Source organism: Capra hircus, chromosome 16 (assembly GCF_001704415.2).
Source record: "Capra hircus breed San Clemente chromosome 16, ASM170441v1, whole genome shotgun sequence".
Taxonomy (NCBI): domain Eukaryota; kingdom Metazoa; phylum Chordata; class Mammalia; order Artiodactyla; family Bovidae; genus Capra; species Capra hircus.
Genome location: NC_030823.1, coordinates 77,701,889 through 77,724,144, shown reverse-complemented (window position 1 = coordinate 77,724,144; position 22,256 = coordinate 77,701,889). Strand labels below are relative to the sequence as shown.

The 22,256-nt window shown below is 45.4% G+C and overlaps 1 protein-coding gene across 1 annotated transcript; it reads left to right on the top strand.

The window, feature by feature from the left end:
* ZNF281 (zinc finger protein 281) lies at positions 10,060-21,783 on the top strand. Its single transcript, XM_018060820.1, has 2 exons — positions 10,060-10,169; positions 10,316-21,783. The coding sequence occupies exon 2, from the start codon at positions 10,330-10,332 to the stop codon at positions 12,949-12,951; it is 2,622 nt and encodes an 873-aa protein (XP_017916309.1). The 5' UTR covers positions 10,060-10,169; positions 10,316-10,329; the 3' UTR covers positions 12,952-21,783.

Here is a 22,256-nt window from a genome sequence, read left to right as displayed (position 1 = left end):
AGACAGACTTAACCAAAGAACAGACTTACTATTCCACCTTTCAGCCATTTTCTGACTCTATCATGCAAACAAGATAAACCCACGAGCTTGGACTTTGTTAGTTTGCTTCTCTGTGGAAATGCTTTCAGTCTCCCTCCTGATAAACAAGCTGCCACTCAGTGCTGTCTTAACTGCAGTCTGGGTACTCCCCCCAGCCCCGTGCTTCCACAGCGGCTGTGTGTGAGGTCAGCAGCAGCCACCTGGAGACCACAAATGTAGAAACCCAGAAGGTGTTTTCCAGAGCCAGTCCAGCTCAGTTCAAAGACTGCTCTGCCTCTTCCTGGCCTCCGGGGACTTCTCAAGTCCCCCGTGTTCCTCAGTGTTCTTATCTGTAAAAAGGATAATTACGGTACTCGCATCAGAGGGCAGTCGTGAAGAATGAGTGGGGTCAGCCTGCCACGTGATGAGGACAACACACATAATCCACATCCAATAAATCCCCTTCAGCAGAGCATGAGTTCCACGAAGAGCAAGCTCACTGTCTTGTTCACGCATCTCTCTAGAGTGAACTGCAGCCACGAAATTAAAAGATGCTCGTTCCCTGGAAGAAAATCTGTGACAAACGGGGGAGAGTGAAAGTCACTCAGTCGTGTCTGACTCTTTGCGACTGCCTGGACTATACAGTCCATGGAATTCTCCAGGCCAGAATACTGGAGCGGGTAGCCATTCCCTTCGCCAGGGGATCTTCCTGACCCAGGAATCGAATCAGAGTCTCCTGTAATGCAGGCGGTTTCTTTACCAGCTGAGACACCAGGGAATCCTAGACAGTGTATTGAAAAGCAGAGACATCACTTTGCTGGCAAAGGTCTGTATAGTCAGAGCTATAGTTTTTCTAGTAGTCGTGTCCAAACGTGAGAGTTGGACCATAAAGAAAGCTCAGCGCCGAAGAACTGATGCTTTTGAACTGTGGTGCTGGAGAAGACTCGAGAGCTCCTTGGACTGCAAGGAGTTCAAACCAGTTAATCCTAAAGGAAATCAACCCTGAATATTCACTGGAAGGGCTGATGCTAAAGCTGAAGCTTCAGTACTTTGGCCACCTGATGTGAAAAGCTGACTCATTGGAAGAGACCCTGATGCTGGGAAAGATTGAAGGCAGGAGGCGAAGGGGGCAACAGAGGATGAGATGGTTGGATGGCATCACCAACTCAACGGACATCAGTTTGAGCAAACTCTGGGAGACAGTGAAGGACAGGGAAGCCTGGAGTGCTGCAGCTCATGGGGTCGCAAGTCAAACGTGACTTACTGACTGAACGGTAACTAGCATGCCTCAAATACAGCAGGGACACAAACATAAGTGGAGTGAAAAACTAACTCCCAAGCCCATTGGTGCTTCAAGGCCTTTGTTTGACCTTGCTGTCACAATTATCATTCAGTAGCAATTACCTCATGCCACGGTCTGTTCTGAGCGCCTTATAGACACTTTAAACCATTTAATTCCTGTAACAATCCTGTGAGACAGTTACAATGAGTGTGTGCCTTTTATGCAAGATGAAAGTGAGCAACAGAGACGTCGAGTACTTTGCCCAACCTCACACAGCTGGCAAGCGCCAGAACTACATCCGTTTAACCTACGTTTGCCACTAATTGTTTCTTCCCCCTTGAAACGCTCTTCCCATGTCTTCCCTGGAAACACCCTCTTTTAACCTGATTCCTCCTTCACTGGCTCTTTTCTTTCCTTTTAAAACAATATTTATTGAAGTATAGCTGATTTACGATGTTGCGTTTACTTTCTGCTGTACAGCAAACTCGCTGTTAAACGTATATATTCTTTCTCGTGTTCTTGTCCTTTGTGGTTTATCACAGGATATAGAATATAGTTCCCTGTGCTGTACAGGAGGACCTTGTTGATCATCACTGGTTCTTTCCTTTCTGCTCATCTCTGCAGCAGAAATGACACCCCCCAGAACCTTGTCCAAGGCCACTGTCTCTACTTACACCCTAACATACTGACCCAGTTGTTGGTGTCATTTTCCACATGTACATCATGGCTCCCAGTCCATACACACTTCCATCCCAGACATCCTTCCTAAGGCTCGAACTTCTGTGCCCGCTTGCTCACTAGACCACACTCACATCCAGCATATGTGAAATAGTAAATGGTTTGGTGTGAAACTTTCTACTGTTTTCTCTAGTTTAATCAGTTCTATTTGGGCAAGGGGAAGGGAAGGTTTCGTCACGACGATATAATCACGTGTCTGTCTTTTCCTCTTGCTTTCCTTATTTAACAACGCATGGGAATCTCTCCAGGCCAGTAAACAAGCTCTCACTCACCCCTCCAGGTGCCTGATAGTCTGGGGGCTGGAGGTGCCACAGTCTTTCTGCTGTATTTGGCTGGTACTCGGGTCATAGGGCCTGCAGTTGTTTCCAGGTCTCTGCCACCTCGCCCCGTGCTGCCGCGAGCAACCTGGAGCATACATGCCACTGTCCCCTGATGCTTTGTTTCTATGGGGTTTTGTCCCCCAAATGGGAATTGTTAACAGCAGCTAATTTGGAGCATGATTTATAAAGAAACACACAGAGAGGGCCATCCATACAAAGAAGTTCAGGAGATGCTGATAATGATAAGGATATTTGACTATACGGTTACTTAGAAGCCTTTGGGTGTGAAAAGATACATTTCCCAGCAACTAGCAGGCAGATATCATTGAAGGAGAATTTGGTAGGAAAGTACAAAAGATGGGGCCTGGCACAGAGCAGCTAGGGATCACCGTTGCGAAGCCCATTTCCTGTTGCACTTGCCAGGCCCCCTTAGGCTGGCAGAGGAGCAGGGTTATTGCTGGAGACTGAGTCCCTGATCTTGAGCTAATCAAACTGCAAAATGCTTCCAGCAAACCCCAGCTCTGGAAGATCTTTCCAAATGCATTATCCTGAAGCTGGTGACTTAAGTTATGAAGGTGTCTACTGAAGGCAGCGTGTGTGGAAGAGCATCGTGTGAGGAGTGAGAACTCACGAGTCCTTGGCTCCGCCAGCTTGTCAGCATGCTGGCCCTCCGAGCGAGCCTCCAGATCCCCATATATAAAATAAAGCCAATAATACACATGCCGCCCGCTTGGCAGCATTGTAGTGAGGAGCAAACGGAATTATGTAAATGAAAGTGCTTTGAGAGGGCTCTACATATATTAGCATTGTTAATCTTATTCAGATTCCTGAGTAGGCGGTATACTGTGTATGGTGGCACCTTTCCTGTTCTTTGTATTGCCAGGAAAGAACATATTAGCACTTAAAAGAAGATTATTTTGTAGCAGTCGTGAAGTGCCCTCTGAAGGCTCAGAACAATAGTATAGAAATAACCGACTAGATATCAGCCCTTGAATCCATCAGCAGACACTCTTCTACGGACTTTTGTAACAGTATTTACAAAGCTGCCTCAGTTTTGAAAGGTTCATAGATAAACGAGAATAAAGAAACAGAGGGTGAGACCCACCTCCTCCCCTCAAGTTCTAGTTTTAACTTCTGTACAGTATGAAACGTGACATCCTGGTGTTCTTCCCCTTTGTGGCTCTTGCCCGTAAGAACACACACGTTACAGGAATCCAGCCACACCTGGGGTGCTCCCTCCCAATCAGGGTTATTTTTATGGGGACTATGGGTTTCCCTGGTGCCTCAGAAGGTAAAGAGTGTCCGCTGCAATATGGGAGACCCAAGTTCGATCCTTGGGTCGGGAAGAGCCCCTGGAGAAGGGAACGGCTACTTATTCCAGTATTGTTGCCTGGAGAATCCCAGGGACAGAGGAAGCTGGTGGGGTACATGGTTCATAGGATGCCAAAGAGCCAGAGTTGGACACGACTGAACAGCTAACACTTTTCACATTACTGGGACCAAAATATTGAGAAAGTGGTACCTCTATAGATAAGGACTCCAAACACACGACGGCGGGGTGTGTCTGTGGATGGAACTGCAGAAACTTCCCAACAGACGTGAGGGGTCATCCATTCCGGAGACGTGGCACACTCCAGTGTTCACCCTGGCGGCACAGAATGTGGGCATGAGGAGCCCCAGGACCCTCAGTGTCCGTTGAAGTTTGGCAGTTGCTTCCTTCCAGCTGTTCGTGAAGGCATTCTCTGCGGGGGTTGGAGAGTGGGTCATAGTTACGGCTCCCGACTGCCATGTTCCGCTGTTTCTCTTTTGATTCTTCTCATTGGAAAATAGAGGAAATGGGATGTTTATCCAGCAGGGAAGGGTTTATGAAATCCTTCAGAGTTAGGTGCAAACCATCGCAACTGTTCAATAGCTGGTGAAATCAGAGGGGGAAAAGGCATCATGGGTGAGGCATACGGGTCAATTAAAAATTAATTATCACTAACGCTTTACCTTTCAACTGGTTGTGGTGGTATCAGGGGCACAACCCGAGAGGAAGAAAGGCAGGCATTCCTTGGAGTGACTTCGAGGCACAGACTTCTTGGGGTCTTGGGAAGTCATCATTTAGGGGCTTTGCTCATCATGCTCTTGAGTGCGTCTGTTGAAGAAACAGGAGAGAGAAAAAAATGTTTGAGACTGCAGCTACTTTTATTTAAAAATCTCTCTTCAGTCTAATTTCTTTTTTCAACAGGGAGAGTTTTGATGTTGATCATTCTACAGTACTTTAAGGATAAATTATTAAATTTTAAAATGTGTAACAAGAAACATGGAAGTGCAATAAATACAAATGTTCTCATTACTTCACCAAGATGTGAGGGGAAATGTGACTGTTTTTTTTTTTTCTCCTCTTGGAGAAAATTGAATTGACAAAATAAATTATTGGACTAATTATACAAATTTTAGAAGAGAAATGATTTTCAGAGCATCAAGAGGATTTCATGAAAACAGCTAAATTTCTTAATATATTTATACCATAGTGCATATTATTCAATATACAGGAAATTGTATTTAGTCCTGAAGTAATCTATTATTGTAAACAACATTGACTTTAGGGAAAGTGTACTGATTTCTGTACCAAAAAGTAAGATGGGTTGATGGGTGATAGAGGATGGACAGATTGATAGATAGGCAATTAGGCATATATAATGCTGTGTTAATGGTAAACTCTTAAAAAAATAAAAACTTATCTATTTCACAAAGCAAAATACTCCTATCTCACGAACAGAATTGAAGTCTGAATGACCTACTCTTAACTTTACAACTATGGAACACAATACGAAATCAAAAGCAGCAGTTACTAAAAAGGAGGGGGCTGCCCAGGCATCGCAGTGGCAGAGAACCCGTCTGCCAGTGCAGGAGACGGCGGGCTCCACCCCTGGGTCAGGAGGGCCCCTGGAGGACAGCATGGCAGCCCACTGCAGTGTTCTTGCCTGGGAAATTCCATGGACAGAGGAACCTGACAGGCTACGTCCATGGGTTTGCAAAGAGTCAGACATGACTGAACACACACACTCACACACACAAAGGAAGGAGGACCGCCCGTTATCTTACAGCGTTTTCAGAGATCGGGGAAAGAAGTACTTTTATCTTGAATGATCTAGAATATGTACAAATAGCTTAGAACATGAGTGCTACTCAGGCAGCTTAAATTCAGTCTGCACTCTGTATATCTTGACAAAGGCAACTTGAAAGATGGGGTGTGAGTACTATAATTGTTCTAGTTTCTGGCATTACATAGATAGTAGTATTGAAATCCAACAGGATTGATTATTAAAAAAAAAGTGCATACTAACGTAAAATGTTGACAGTAGAGGAAATTGAGTGCAGATATAAGCGAACCCTCGGTACTATCTTCTGAATTTTTCTGTAAATATAAAATTGCTTTTAAAAAATAAAGTCTGCTAAAAAAGGAACAAGAACAAAGAACAAAACTCATTTCTGTTTTATTCAGTCTCCTTGTTCTGGGGTGGTTCCCATAGTCTGGAAGATGTAAGTATTCAGAGGTTAGACAAATATTCAAATTTCCCTGTAATGTTTTCTTTTTGAAAATGCCATATTACTTTATTTGAATCATGTCCAGATTTTACCCCAGACACCTATTTAGTATTTATTAGTACCTAACAAGACTAATACAATATAGATTTTTATTTCCTCTGTAAGGCAACAACACATGGGAAATTTCTTGCTCCATATTATTTCTAAGTTTAAGCCATATCAGTTTCATTTAGTTTTAAAATGTAAGATACTAGATTTTAAAAAATGTTTATTTTACTGAAGTATAGTTGATTCACAATGTTGTGTTAATTTCTACTGTACAGTAAAGTGATTCAGCTGCACACACAGACACACACACACACTTATTCTTTTCATATTCTTTTCCATTGTGGTTTATCATGGGATATTGAATATAGTTCCATGTGCAATTTTAGATTTAAGAGACAGATTTAATTTATATCTTACAATTAAGTATTTTCTAATGCTAAGAACTAATAAACACAGATCTCTGGAACTTTTATTACATATAGGATACAATAAAATATGTGCAGTTTCACAACAGCTGATAATGTGAAATTTTAACTTGAAGTGACATTTTAAATATTTAAAAACTATTCACACCACCCTCAATTTATCTTTCCAGCTGTTTTATACTTTAATATTAACAAAGATTTTTTTACCCCATTGAAGACTGTAACAAAGATATTCTAATTGCTGTAGTCTAAAAGATCGGTTATAAATACTGATGCTTAGTGCTACTTCTCTGATTCCTTTGATGCCGTTTTCTGAGTTTGATTTTCATTACCCAGCTATCTTTCAGAGACTGGTATACTGATTTTTCTAATTAATGTTCTATGTACCTGGGATGGCATTTTTATTTTTTCATTTCTAAGGCTGAATAACACAAGCACTGTAAGTGACTGTTGGTCTGTTATCTTATAAATAAATGCTCAAGGTACCGCTTCTAATGCTGAAAAATAGAAAAATAAATTGACCTTGATGAAGTGTGTCTTCTTTTGTCTGTTCCCAGGAAAGTTTATTTCAGGTATTTCTACTGCTGAAATGATTAGCGTTAACAGCTTTTTCCCTCCACTTTATTTTACAGGGTCTCTTCATCTCCCTGATATATGGGGTGCACAACACAGAAGCAAGTCGGCTTGGAGTAGCTCAAGGCTGACAGAGTGAATGAGAGAAATGACAGGTTTCTCATCTTGATAACTGAGGAACAAACTTGGCTTTTCATATGAGTGTCCTGCTGCCCTTCACGCTTGGACTGGCTTATATGCATCCCAGCTCACCATTAAACACTGCCGCCCCGAGTAGAGGGACGGCCTCATTTCTCATAGGCATTGATGAATACTGCACTCCCGCCTGAAATTTGTGAATCTTCAGTCTTTCTTTTAACACTTAACTATACTTGACAGTATCAAAGTAGCAGTTTAAGTGGCAGAATACTTCAATGTAGTTGCACGAGGTTAGAAAAATACTAATATTTCTCTACTCAAAATACTTATTAAATACTGGCTCTAAGTTTTTGAGGGGCTTCCCTGATGGCTCAGCAGGTAAAAAAAAAATCTGCCTGCAACGCAGGAAACACAGGAGACATAAGTTTGATTCCTGGGTCAGGAAGATCCCCTGGAGGAGGAAATGGCAGCCCACTCCAGTGTTCTTGCCTGGGAAATCCCATGGATGGCTACAGTCCAAAGAATCGTAAAGAGCTGGACGCGACTGAGAGACTGAGCACAAGGTTTTGAGCAGCTCAGAGAGGCCCATTTATTGTTGTTTGTTGTCAGTTCAGTTCAGTTCAGTCACTCAGTCGTGTCCCACTCTTTGCGACTCCATGAATCGCAGCACGCTAGGCCTCCCTGTCCATCACCAACTCCCGGAGTCCACTCAGACTCATGTCCATCACGTCAGTGATGCCATCCAGCCATCTCATCTTCTGTCGTCCCCTTCTCCTCCTGCCCCCAATCTCTCCCAGCATCATAGTCTTTTCCAAAGAGTCAACTCTTCGCATGAGGTGGCCAAAGTACCGGAGTTTCAGCTTTAGAGCATTCCTTCCAAAGAAATCCCAGGACTGATCTCCTTCAGAATGGACTGGTTGGATCTCCTTGCAGTCCAAGGGACTCTCAAGAGTCTTCTCCAACACCACAGTTCAAAAACATCAATTCTTCGCTCAGCTTTCTTCACAGTCCAACTTTCACATCCATACATGACCACTGGAAAAACCATAGCCTTGACTAGACGGACCTTTGTTGGCAAAGTAATGTGTCTAATTCTTTGCAACCCCGGAGGCCTGGCCTGCTGCAGTCCATGGGATCACAAAGAGTCAGACATGACTGAGCGAATGATCTGAACTGAACTGCTGCGTGCCAGGCTACCCCGTCCTTCACTATCTCTTTGAGTACACTCAAACTCAGGTCCATTGATTCAGTGATGCCATCCAAACATCTCATCCTCTGTCGTCCCCTTCTCTTCTGCCTTAAATCTTTCCCAGCATCACGGTTTCTTCTAAGGAGTCAGTTCTTCACATCAGGTGGCCAAAGTATTGGAGCTTCAGCTTCAGCATCAGTCCTTCCAAAGAATATTCAGGGTTGATTTCCTTTAGGATTGACTGGTTTGATCTCCTTGCTGTCCAAGGGACTCTGTAGAGTCTTCTCCAACACCACAGTTCAAAAGCATCAATTCTTCAGTGCTCAGCCTTCTGTACAGTCCAACTCTCACATCTGTACATGACCACAGGAGAAACCATAGCTTTGACCATATGGACCTTTGTTGGCAAAGTGTTGTCTCTGCTCTTTTGCTGTCTAGGTTTGTCCTAATTTTCCTTCCAAGTGGTAAGCAACTTTTAATTTCATGGCTGCAGTCACTGCATCGATTTTGAAGCCCAAGAAAATAAAATCTGTCACTGTTTCCACTTTTCCCCTTCTATTTGCCATGAAGTAATGGGACCGGATGCCATAAGGATAAGCTAATGATTTTTAAGTTTCCGATTGGGAAATTTCAATGAGACGTCATTTCTTATTTAACCATGAGAAGTTATTTGGCTAAAAATACTAGCAATGGACTAGTAATTTCAATGGACTAGTGAAGCAATGGACTTGTAATTTCATTATTAAAACGTGCCATGGAAAGAAATTATTGTCATAGGGCTGGTTTTTCTTTGGAAAAAAAAAAAAGTCTGGGGTTTACAGTCTTGGTTAAGAAAGTTGCTGTCTTAAGTTTCTGCGTGCTTTCCATGAAGGTGAGTGCCTTCCTTGTGTGTGCATTAGGCAATGAATATATATTTGTTCGATTTTTGTTGATCTGTGACTTCATGATTTCGCTTTGTGATTTTCTCTTAAGAAAACATATTATAGTGATTTTGGCCGCGTTTCTCAGTATCCTATACTAGGGAAGGGAGACTGGATCGGAGGAGGGCTGTTAGAGGGGCCTGGCGGTCCATTTTCCGTAAATAACACAGACCGCCAGGCAGCAACTCAACAGGGCCGGCAGACTTATTAGACAGGCTGCGAAGGTATGCGGGCATTTAAAACACATCTGATGACGATGAAGTGTGTGTGTGGGCGTGTTTTACAAGGTTGCCGCTCCTGGATTACACGCGGTCTCCTCTTCCCATCGCCTTCAGGTAGGTTGGCAGTAAGACAATTTTTTTTTCCTTTTTTGCAACTGTACCTCTCTCCGCTGCGGTTTCAAAGCGGGCCCCTCCCACAAATGCAGAGGGTCCGCGCCCATTATTAAAGAGTGTGCCAGCCCAGGAGGGGCGCCGTAAGCGCCCCGTCTCGGACCCCGAGCACTGGACGCCCCCTGCAAGGCAGGCAGAACCCACGGCGCCCCGCGCCTTCCCCGGGTCCGAGCCGGGGTTCGGCTGCGACGGCCGGCCCGCAAGCCGCAGAGACAGGAGAGGCCGACCCCGCCGCGCGCAGCCTCGCGTCCCCTCCGGCCTTCCGCCGCCGCCGCGCAGCCGCACAGCCCGCAGCCCGCCCGGCGCGCGCGTCCCCACCAATCGCGCCCTGCCGCCCCGGGCCTCCCCTCCCGGGGGGCTCCCTCCGCCCAACCGCCCGTGTGATTGACAGGCGGCCGGGCGGAAGCCGCCGCGCAGGCGCGTTGGCCGGCGCCGCGGCCCTCGGGCCGGGTCGCCGAGCTCCCGGCAGGCTCCGCGCCGCGGCTGCGCAGTGCCGCGCAGGCTTTTAATTCCATTGTGGAGAGGACGGCGTTATTTTTATTAACCGGAGGCGGCGGCGGCGGCGGCGGCGGCGGCGGCGGCGGCGGGACCCGTAAGTGCGGGGCGCGGGCGCGGGCGGCGGCGGCGGCGGCGGCGGGCGGGCGGGCGCGGGCCGGGGGCGCGGGCGGCGGCGGCGGCGGGCGGGCGGGGGCGCCGCGGCCGGCGGCCGGCCCACTCCTCTCTCCTCTCCTCAGCCAGGCCTGCTCCGGGGCATGAAAGTCGGCAGCGCGTTCCTGAGCGGCGGCGGCGGCGGCGCGGGCAGCGGCGGGCGGGCGGAGATGGAGCCCAGCTTCCCGCCGGGCATGGTGATGTTCAACCACCGGCTGCCCCCGGTCGCCAGCTTCGCGCGGCCGGCGGGCGCGGCCGCCCCTCCCCCGCAGTGCGTGCTGGCCGCCGCCCCGGCCGCGGCCCCGGCCGCCGAGCCCCCCCCGGCGCCCGCCCCGGACGTGACTTTCAAGAAGGAGCCGGCGGCGCCCGGCGCGGCCTTCCCGGCGCAGAGGACCTCCTGGGGCTTCCTGCAGTCGCTGGTCAGCATCAAGCAGGAGAAGCCGGCCGACCCCGACGAGCCGCCGGGCGCCCCCCACCCCCACTACGGGGGGCTGTTCGCGGGGGCCGACGAGCGGGCTTCGGGGCTGGGCGGCGGGGATGGGGGCGGCGCGGGCGTCATCCAGGACCTGAGCGCCCTGCACCCGCCGCCGCCCGCCCCGCATCCGCACCCGCACCCGCGCGACGTGCTGCTCGGCCGGACTGACGACCCCCGCGGCCCCGAGGAGCCCAAGCCGGACGCGAGCGTCAAGAAGGCCAAGAGGCCAAAGCCAGAATCTCAGGGAATCAAAGCCAAGAGGAAGCCGGGCGCCTCTTCCAAGCCGCCGCCGGCGGGGGACGGGGAGGGCTCCGTGCTGTCCCCGAGCCAGAAGCCCCACGTCTGCGACCACTGCAGCGCCGCGTTCCGCAGCTCCTACCACCTGCGCCGGCACGTCCTCATCCACACGGGCGAGCGGCCCTTCCAGTGCGGCCAGTGCAGCATGGGCTTCATCCAGAAGTACCTGCTGCAGCGGCACGAGAAGATCCACAGCCGCGAGAAGCCCTTCGGCTGCGACCAGTGCAGCATGAAGTTCATCCAGAAGTACCACATGGAGAGACACAAGCGCACGCACAGCGGAGAAAAGCCATACAGATGCGACACTTGCCAGCAGTACTTCTCCAGGACTGACCGGCTGCTGAAGCACAGGCGCACGTGCGGGGAGGCCCTGGGCAAGGGGGCGCCCAGCGCGGAACCTGCGTCCTCCGGCAGCCACAGCAGCGCGGGTAGCCTGGCTGTGTTGTCTCAGGGAAATACCAGTTCTTCGAGGAGAAAAGCGAAGTCCAAGAGCCTCGCCGTTGAGAGCAAGGAGCCCAAGACGGGGAAAGGGAGTGAATCCCACCTGTCCAACAGTATAAACATGCAGAGTTATTCCGTAGAGATGCCGACCGTGTCTTCCAGTGGAGGCATCGTTGGCCCTGGCATAGACGAACTCCAGAAAAGGGTGCCCAAACTGATCTTCAAGAAAGGAAGCAGGAAGAGCACCGATAAGAACTACCTGAATTTTGGGTCACCGTTACCAGACCTGGTTGGGCAGAAGTCCTTGTCCGGGAAACCCAGCGGCTCCCTTGGCATCGTGTCAAACAGTAGCGTGGAGACCATTGGTCTCCTCCAGAGTGCAGGTGGCAAACAAGGTCAGATAAGCAGTAATTACGATGATGCCATGCAGTTCTCAAAGAAAAGAAGATACCTACCAACCGCCAGCAGCAACAGTGCCTTTTCCGTGAACGTGGGACACATGGTGTCCCAGCAGTCCGTCATTCAGTCCGCGGGCGTCGGTGTTCTGGACAGTGAGGCCCCGTTGTCCCTTATTGACTCCTCCGCCCTGAACGCGGAGATTAAGTCTTGTCATGACAAGTCAGGAATTCCTGACGAGGTTTTACAGAGTATTTTGGATCAGTACTCCAACAAGTCGGAGAGCCAGAAGGAGGACCCCTTCAGCATAGCGGAGCCACGGGTGGATCTGCACGCCTCAGGAGAACACTCGGAACTGGTTCAGGAGGGAAATTTGAGCCCCGGCACCCAAACTCCTTCAAATGACAAGGCGAGCATGTTGCAAGAATACTCCAAATACCTCCAACAGGCTTTTGAAAAATCCACGAATGCAGGTTTTACTCTGGGACACGGTTTCCAGTTTGTCAGCCTGTCTTCACCTCTCCACAGCCACACTTTATTCCCAGAAAAACAGATATACACTACATCTCCTTTGGAGTGTGGTTTCGGCCAGTCTGTTACCTCAGTGTTGCCATCTTCATTGCCAAAGCCTCCTTTTGGGATGTTGTTTGGGTCTCAGCCAGGTCTTTATTTATCCGCTTTGGATGCCACACATCAGCAGTTGACACCTTCCCAGGAGCTGGACGACCTGATAGATTCTCAGAAGAATTTAGAGACGTCGTCAGCCTTCCAATCCTCATCTCAGAAACTGACTAGCCAGAAGGAACAGCAGAAAAACTTAGAGTCCTCAGCAAGCTTTCAGATTCCATCTCAGGAGTTAGCTAGCCAGATAGATCCTCAGAAAGACGTGGAGCCTAGAACAACGTACCAGATTGAGAACTTCGCACAAGCGTTTGGTTCTCAGTTCAAGTCGGGCAGCAGGGTGCCAATGACCTTTATCACTAACTCTAATGGAGAAGTGGACCATAGAGCAAGGACTTCAGTGTCAGATTTCTCAGGGTATACAAACATGATGTCTGATGTTAGCGAGCCATGTAGTACCAGAGTAAAGACCCCTACCAGCCAGAGTTACAGGTAAGGTCCCAGGAGTGACCAGGCTGGAGGTCTTCTAATGTAATTCTGTTTTATTTTGAGAACACTGCCATTGGAATGTTTCTACACGATCCTATTAAGAATAATGTAATGCCCTTTCAATGCAACTTTTCATATTTAGTTTATTTTGTTAGCGTGATTTTAGCTCTGTTTGTATTATGATTTTTAATCAAAATCAATAGATTAAAATAGTTTGACATTCGAAGTGACAATGTTTAGCAATCAAATTTACATGTATAGATTGTCAGGGAATAGCCCAAAAGTTTTAAATGCAAAAAAAAAGAAAAAAAATCATACAAAAAAAAAAAACAAAACAAAAAACCACGAAAAAAAAAAAACTTTGTTGCTAGGATTAAGGTTATTCTAATTGCTTTACTCTCAGGAAAGTGTAATAACGCATGGGAATTCTGTACGTTATCACTGTAATGGAATATCCAATTTACAGATAGTATGATAATACATTTCATCACATAAGTAAGGGATCGAAAACATTTCAAATTGCTCTATCTGGGCTGATGTGATAAACGTTTCATCATTTAAGGGATCGAAAACATTTCAATTTGCTGTCTCCATCTGGGCTGATCCAAAATTCTGAGATGTTGGCTACCTATATTTTGTTGCAGCTTTTAAATGTACTCTGATCTTCCAAACCACATTCATTCCAGCCTGGTAGAACAAATATTCTTGGATCTTTGATCAAAGCCTGGAATGATAGCTTTAATAAGAGAAGGAAAAGAAAAGCACCCTCTCCTTATCCCAGCTGTAAGAAGGCTGTGACTCCATCCAGAGCTGATGGGCACAGTGTTAAAACCCACGTGGTTGGTTGGTTCCAGTATTAGAACCCAAGTTGGAATTACATAATTCTTTGAGGTTTGGGGTGTGTGGTATTTATACATGGCCTAAAAACATTGTTCTCTGTCTCTGTTATTACGTCACCCACACTTCTGGGGGAGTTTATGTTATTTTGGTTCTTAACCTGTCCTCTCTTAAGAGTTCTAGGCCTTCCTGGTCCCCTCTTCTCCCTGTCTGAACAGTTTTAATTTTAGAACAATTCACATTCCAATGCATGATCCGTCGTGCGTTTCCCATGCCTTATGGCATCCAAACACCAAACAATAGGTCAGACACCCCCTCCCCCTTTTTAAAAAACAGCCCACACAGATGTCCATGTATAATAAAGCCCCACATGCTCGGAGCTGTGGATACAAATAAGGTGGTAATTCCAACTGGTGACAGAGCCAGTGTGAGGGTTAAGAGTATCTCCTTTAGTAAGGAGCGACGTCAGCACCTCTTTGTGAAATTGCAGCCTGTGTAGTGTACATGTTAAAAGGGTGCGTTAGTCAGTATTGTAGAAGGGTCCTGTAAAGTCATCCAAACTTGCTTTGAACGCTAATTGCCATTTGAGGCCACTGGTAGACAGTGGCTCTGCTCTAAACCACTTTTTAGCAGTTGTATTTTTTTCCTGATTATATTTTTAATGTACTTTGATGTTTATGCTGATGAGTTTTTTATGTACTTTTGGTGATGTTTCAGTCTTATGTACTCTTCTGACGTCAGAAAAGTACCACTGGCTGTTTGCAGTCTTATTGTGTAATGAGCCTACCACAGGCTTCCATGTATAATAAAGTAATTAATATTGTGCAAGTGTAAAACACTTCTGTTATGAAAGCAGTGTTTGGAAAATGAGAAATTATTTAAAATGGTTACAAAATAGTTAATTTCCTATCCCCACTTTCCTCTTTTAAAGGTCTGCTTTACCAGCGAAAGGGTCACTTATTTGTCATTGCAAGATTCTTAGAAAACGTGTCTAATCCTCTTAAATACACTCAGCACTAAAAGTCTGTGCTGTCTTGGTAAGCGCTGTCAGTCCTGTCGGGCGCAGAGTGCCAGCTGCAAGCAGAGGGTGGAGAGGACTTTCCCACCGTACCTCTTGAGCTGTATGACTTTTGCCTCCAGTGTTTTGTTTTATACAGGTTTTGAATTCCTTTACCTTTTATTGTGTGTACTGAATACTCCTTATGTACTATTCTGATTGTTTGCTCTAGTTTACTACCAATAAAAGACCTGTTACTCACAAAATCGAAGAAAGGAGATATCACTTAATGTCCAGTCACATTTTTCAGGTTTTTCTTTTCAATACATTTCATAAAATATTCATGTCAGTAATACAGCCTGCAGTTTAGGGACTGGAATTTTATGTCTGTGTTTTTAACTTGAGTGTTTCATGTTTCTAGGTTTTATTTTACTTGAAAATTGTATGAGTATTTTCTTCAATTTGAGGCGTATGCAACAATAGAAACTTAAATAGTATGGCAGTTAGAACGTGGAAATGCGGTTAGCCATCCCAAATATTCCAGGGAGATGACTTATTGAGGTTTCATTTTAAATCAGATTCCAGTATCTTTGGGTTCTAGGTGCATCCTTTTTAACTCCAGAAGATTGTAATAAAAGAACAGTAGGAAACAAAAGTGGCCCTGAGCATTTTTAGTGGGAAAGAAGACATTGTTAAATCGTAGTTTAACAGTGTTTCATTTCAAGAAGTTGTGAGTCTAGATACTGGAGAGAGCCAAGACATGTATATACTGGGGATGCAGAAAAGGTTTGAAAGTGTGTGTGTTAAGGTTAAAGATGAAAGAGAAACATTGTAGGTGTGTGTAAAGCCTGTGAGAAAAATTATGCTTTGAAATTCAGAGGGTAGAATAGGTCTTTGAAGCTTTGCTTTTTCCATATATGATACTATGTAGAGAAATGATATATTCATGTTAAGCATAAATGTGGATTTCTCTGTAGAGAGGCTATCTACTTGTGGAGCCATTTAATTAGGGAAAGTAAATTTGTTTTTTTCTTTGCCAAGATTATTCCCTAGGTTTGGTCATTTTCTTGAACAAGAGCACTAAGTGAAATCTCACTGATTCTGTGTCAAAATCCAACTTGTGATGTCTTCTGCACCGGTGACATTGCTTTGTTCTAGATTAACCTTAATATGAATTAACCTTAGCGTTAATTTCGTTCATCTACTGTCCCTCCCCCTTCTTTATCCTTTGCATGGAATGTCTGTATCTGAGTATGATAATTTTAAAATTAAGGTTTTACTCCTCACATATTAGGGTATGAAGTAGGGAAATATGCTTTGAATTTGGATTTTGCTGCTGTGAATTCAAGATAAGGTCTACCATAATTTGGCAGTTGCCTGTTAGTGATTTGTAAGGTAATCTTATTCAATAATGAAAACAAAAAAAAATGGGGGGGGGAACTTGTGCAGTTTTGTAAAGTTTTTTACAAATATTTCTACCTCAGATAGTTTTTCTGTATTACGGTCATCAGAGGAGAGAGGCGTAAGTTTTGGTTCATCTCTGGTGTCTGATTCTGTAGTTAACCTGTCATAGTAGCATTCAAGCCTGAACTGGGAGCAGCCCAGCCTCCTGAGGACACACAGTTCTTAGCTTCTGAATCCCTAAGTTCTTGCAGAACTGGAGAATTTCCCTCAGAGAAGAGTTCACTGCTGGACTAAAGGGTTCCGCTTCTAGAGTGACCTGCGTCTGAAGATTGCTGTTTTCCCGGTTCTGTGGTCTGTGTGCGCTCTGCGACACGTGACAGGAGCGCACCTGGGGAGCGCGATGCGAGGCCCCGTCAGCGCTCTGCTCCCAGCCTCGCGCCATCGTGTGGGGTGGCGTGGCTGTGGCCCGCAGGCGTTGGCAGTCTGGTGTTCACAAGGACAGGCCCGAGGTGGCCTGCCGGCCTGCTGTGCTTTCTACAGTGGGATAGAGGGTTTCTGATAGATTTGGAGCAACAGTGTTGTTTCAGTTTCCACTTGTCACTTTTCTGTCTCCTTAATAATTTACCACTTAAAATGCACATGATCATGAAGACAGCATCTGGGAATTCTGATGTCCTTAACCCTTGATCAAAAAAAAAAAAAATCTACAAAAGCCCTCAAATTCTCTGAGATTATATAGTTTTAAAAGAGATGATTACCATAAAGAGGGCATGCATTTTTCAGGTTATATCTGCTTTGTTTTTACCTCTCTTCCTTTTTCAAAAAGTATTGACTGTGTGAGTATAACTTAAGCAGATTCTATTTAAATTCTTTGTGAACCTTTGGGAAGAGTTGTGTTGCATTTCTCGGGTCATGGACTCTGGGCAGCTCATTATAGAATGGATGTCTCCCCACCTCCTGCATTAGCAGAAATATATTTGCACATGAAAATTTACAAGAACTGTCCCCCACCAAAACCTGGTAATGGTAAAAAAAATTCAGGTTAAAGATCCTTTCTTTAGAAGGCTGTTTAAACATTGAACTTTTGTTGTATAAATAACAGGCAATACTTTAAAAGCATGGAATAGTGGTTTTCAATATTATAATTTCTTTTATCTGTTACTTAGCATTTATGGAATACATTCAGGTTACATAAAGCCATAGAGTTTTATGGTAAGCTGGTCAAATAATGAATAGAATTGATAATTCTTTGCAGTTTCTCCTCTTATAATAAGTACCATCGAGATGCTAGGCTTGACAGTAGTTCAGTCTTTTCCATCAACAAAGAAACGTGTTAACAGTGCAGTGACTGCAGCCAGCTACCGTGGTCTTCACTCGCACGGAAGTAGCTTCCCGCGTAAGCGTATCGGCCAAAATGAAAGCCCACAGCCTGTTTGTCTGGAAGGAATAGTTGTGAGTTTTTAATAACGACGCCTGTACCTCAGGTAGCCTGAGTGTCTAGCTGGGTTGAAATACGCTGTGCAAGATAAAAGCCTTGTAAAGCATGTTTTGTGTTGAAATAGGTATCTTCTTGGGAAATGTAGATGAATAGCCACAGAAAAAATAATGATTTGGACCTTATACTCCACAGGGGCAAATGTGCTGCCTGTTTTGGAGAAGTGGGCAGAGGTCGTGTGTTCAGGGAGAGAGGTAGGGATCTCTTAGAATGGAGGAGAGAAAGAACAGGATTTGAAGGGGAAATAAGGAGTGTAGAACAGCCCAGCACTGTCAGGGGTCCTGGAGAGTAAGTGGTCAGAAGGGTAACGGGATCTCTGACGGGAAAACGCAGCTCTTTTGTGATTTTCAGTTTAGGCTTCCTTGGGTACTTGGTATGAACTGTAGTTCATTGTGGGGCAATTAATAAATAACAGACAACCGCGGTGAACTTCTGTTTACATTCCCAACTAGGAAAAAGATGGCTAATCTTTGTGTTTATGTATTGTTATCTTTGCTTTAGTAACTCAAAATCCCATAGCTTCCATTGGTTGGTGAGAATTTTAAGTGACTTTCTCATCAAAACGATTAGAGTCAAAATTACTGTTACATGTGGTGAAGTGAATATGCACAGAATTTAGGAACTAAAAGCTCTTGAGTCGCCCTTCCCAACCCACGAAAGAAAAAATGACAAGTACAGTATATAAGGGCCTAGTCAGTTATGACAATGGAAAAGTGTGATTGTAAAAAGTTGGGAACCCCCTAATTAATATTTTTTAAGGTTTGCATTGCAAAATGATGTTTAATTTTAACTTGTGATGGCTCGTCCGTTCTTTCTAGTTTGAATAAGAAGCTTGTTTTATAAGCTTTATCTATTGGAAAATTAATTTTAGTTGGGAGCTAAAGTTTTGATTTTGATTTTGGGGATGCAGGTTTTTAAGTCTGAAAGTGATACTTTAGATTGTCTTTTTTTCTTTAAGGAGTGGATTGCAAAACTGAATGACAGGATCAGCAATTTAACTGTTTTATGTTTGGTTGTGCATAAACTAGGCTCTTCCCTACAAGAAAGCCAAGTGCAAACATTGGAGAGTTCCTTCTTTACGGAGGGTAGTGAGAGCTGTAAGTGGGTATCCTTCTGGGTCTCTGGTAGACAACCTTGACCTTGAGAGCAAGACTGGAAAAATCCTTTCTGAAGGTGCCCTCTCTTACTTAGTGGCCCAAACAGTAAAAGTGCCTGTTAGTGATTACATTAAAAAAACCTTGGTCTGGTACTACTTTCCGCTTTTGCTATAAGTAGACCTTCAGTGAACGTCTTAAAATCGGGTTAATACTGTTAAGGCTTGTGTTTGTGAGGTAAGTTACTGTGGAATTTTATTCCTCTGGACTCGGGAGACAGTCCTGCAGAAGTTACAGACGTTTAGCTTGTTTTTAATGAAGTCCACTAAGATATTGTAGGTGTTTCTATACTCAGTCACATTTGGAATAGTTAGCTGTGTGTTTTTCTTAGAGGTGTTGGTAATTTAGCTGACCTTTTAAAGTTTAGAAAAATCTGAGCCCATGTCTCGCTAACATTTTAAATTGCTAAATTTTTAGTCAGGAACATAGTCAGGCTGTGGCTAGATCTAACATTGTTTACTCTGAGGATTTATGTGAATATGAGAGACCTATAAATGCTGAACAGAGTGTAGCGTGTTCAGAGTATCAGAGCTGTTCTGGCAGACTCGTCTCTGAAAAGAAAGGGAGGACGGTAGTGTAAAGGAAAGAGGGAGGAGGGGTCTGGGAGGTTGGTATTAAAGGGCGATTCCTCTGATCCTGTCGTTGAAGGTCCCTGAAGGGCTGAGTGAGACAGCTTGGGAAGACGGGCAGCAGTGGTGAGCTGACGTGGGTTCCTGTGGGTTCCTGCCGGTGAGACACAGGAGTGCATTATGGAGACAAAATAAGATTGGGGGACATTTTCTTTTTATAGAAGACTGATAGGATGAATAAGAAAATTACAGCTTTTCATTTTGTTCACTCTGAGTTTTACTAAACTTCTGAAATGGGCATTTGGCAAGGAGAAGAGAGGACTGTTGATGACATGATAGTATTTTTGCCGATGATGCTAGTGTAAATGACGTGCGAAAAGGAGGACAGGTTGTGTGCGTGTTTCATAATTTAACAAGAAGTGATCCCTCTGGATTATATTCAGTCAGTCCACCCAGCTGAACCAGCACTCCATCGGGAACTAAAAGACGGAAGCGTTTGAATGGCCTGAAAGTGCTGTGGGTTAAAAATGCTCAGTGCTGAGATGTCAGTTGGAGTCTTGGCAACTGAATATGAGAAAAGAAGTTTAAAATATTTGTAGAATTTTCTTTCATGTTTCCGTTAATGAATTTGTTTAAAAGCCAGGTGTAAACAGTTATTTAGGTAATCAAATTTATTCTCAGTACTCTGTGCTCGCCATGTACTGTATGTTTTGTATTCAGAACACAAATTACTGGGGCTGAATATATTCCTTAAAGAAAAAAATAATTTTCTGATGAAATACCAGCAGGAACAGATGGTGGGGACGTAGCTCAGCAATAAATAAGATTAATATGTTCAGAGCTCTTTTGAGATTGTGAAGACAGGGGAAGAAAGTTTAGCCTGTCAAGAGGGAGCAACCACTGCCTACCTGAACCCAGCTTGACTTGGGCTTTGGAAAAAACCCATTTCTGATCAACATGCCTAGAAAATTGAGCTTCACCTGTGTTTGAAATTCTTTGTTCCCGTACGGTTTCTGCCTGTGTTTCAAGAACAGCCACTTGAGACCTTTCAGGGGACCCGCAGGTGTTGGGTGGCACCAGTCAGGCTGATGGTAAAATGTGAGTTAAAGATCTTTTTGTGAAGAAAACTAAAAGTTTTCACTTGATAAAATTGCAGTGCATTTTTAGAAATATCTGTCGGAAGGTAAAAGTTAAACAACCGAAGAGAGTAACATGAGAAACGAGTTATCTTTTAGAAATAATCACTATTGGGTATTTGATTAGAACCAAGAAATCATAAACTTGGTTTGCACTTCAGAAGTGGGTATCTTAAAAATTCTGTGATTCCTGTCATTTTTTTTCTATCAAACGTCTTGGTTAGCTGAAACTTATTAATCCGTGAATAATATGAGTTTTAGTCATTTTTTTCTAAAATGTAGCATCACTTGATTTTAAATTAGGAGTAATTTTTTTAAAAGACGTTTTGATAGTTGCACTTTGCTCACTTTAAGTTGCGTTTTGTAATAAAACTAAATGGAGTGTTCTCCTGGTACAGAGGCTCTCAGAGGCAAACCTACTTCAGCTAGCTGGAGATGGTGACGATCTTAATTTTGGTCCCGGCTACATTGTCACTGCCTCGGACTAAGGACCGCCGCCTGCTCTTGCACCTGGTGGGTCCCCTGCCCCATCAGGCGGCGTTGGAGCATTACTGCAGCGTTCAGTGACTGGGAAAGGGCGTTTGCTCTCCCTTACTGAATGAGGCGCATTCACCGTCAGTATTTATTTATGGTAATGAGGAATTAAGGTTGATATTTTTAAATATTATAGATTCCAGTATATTACTGCCCAAACAAGACCAAAATGTACATAGATGGTCATTACATTGTGGACAAGATGTCGTGTAAACTTGGGACTGTTTAGTCTGGGACGTGCAGGCTCTGTGCGCCTCCTCGGCCTTTGAAGCCAAAAGGCAGGCGGCACAGAGTCACGCACGAGTGTGCTTTCCACGGCAGGTCACGCTAGTCCTCTGTGGCCGCGAGCCGCCTCTGGAGCAGCGTTGTCTTAGACCCTGCCCAGGTGCCCTGTCTGGTGTCCCGGGCTGGGATGTGCTAAGTGGGCCTGCGCCGTGCTAAGTGGGCCTGCGCCGTGGGCGCCACCTGGGCCCATGAGACCCCTGCGTCTCAGCCCTGCCCACCCTGGGCCTGCGAGTCGGCAGCTGCAGCGGAGCCAGAGCCTCTGGGACGTCTGCGGAGTGCTGCCCTGAGACTTGCACCGAGGCGCCCACTCTTTCTCCGTGGCTTCCCTTCGATGGGAGAATCAAACTCCATCCCGATCCCACAGGTCCTTAACTCGAATTTCTCTGGTTTTCCTCTGTTCACCTTTTAAATAAATTGAACCTAATTGACATGTGACTTTGTTCTAGCTTTTGATGTACACGTGGGTATACACTAGCTTTTGACTTGATACACGTGGGTACACAGTTAAACATTCCTCACCACCACTGTTACAGTCATGGGTTTAGTTCTTAAAAGTCAATCCACCAAACACCTGGGTGCCAGGCAGTGTTTTGGGTGGTTAGAGATGAAAAGAGGACAGAATCGAGTGCCCTGAAGCTCTAGTAGGGGGCGGGGCGAACGAACATGTCACAGGTTGCAGGCTGGGGTGTGTGCTTGCAGGGAGTCAGGGAGGCCTGGCAGGGGTGGTGTCGGAGGCAGGAGGGGAGCCGGGGGAGGAAGGGGCCGCAGGGGCTGCTGTCCTGCTTGGGGGTGTAAAATCGCGGGGATGACACACCTGGGTGTCAGCACGGGTACCTTGTGCGGGGGGTGGGCCCACCGTTTCCACATCCCTGGTGAGGAACAGAGACCCGGGGGAGGCCGC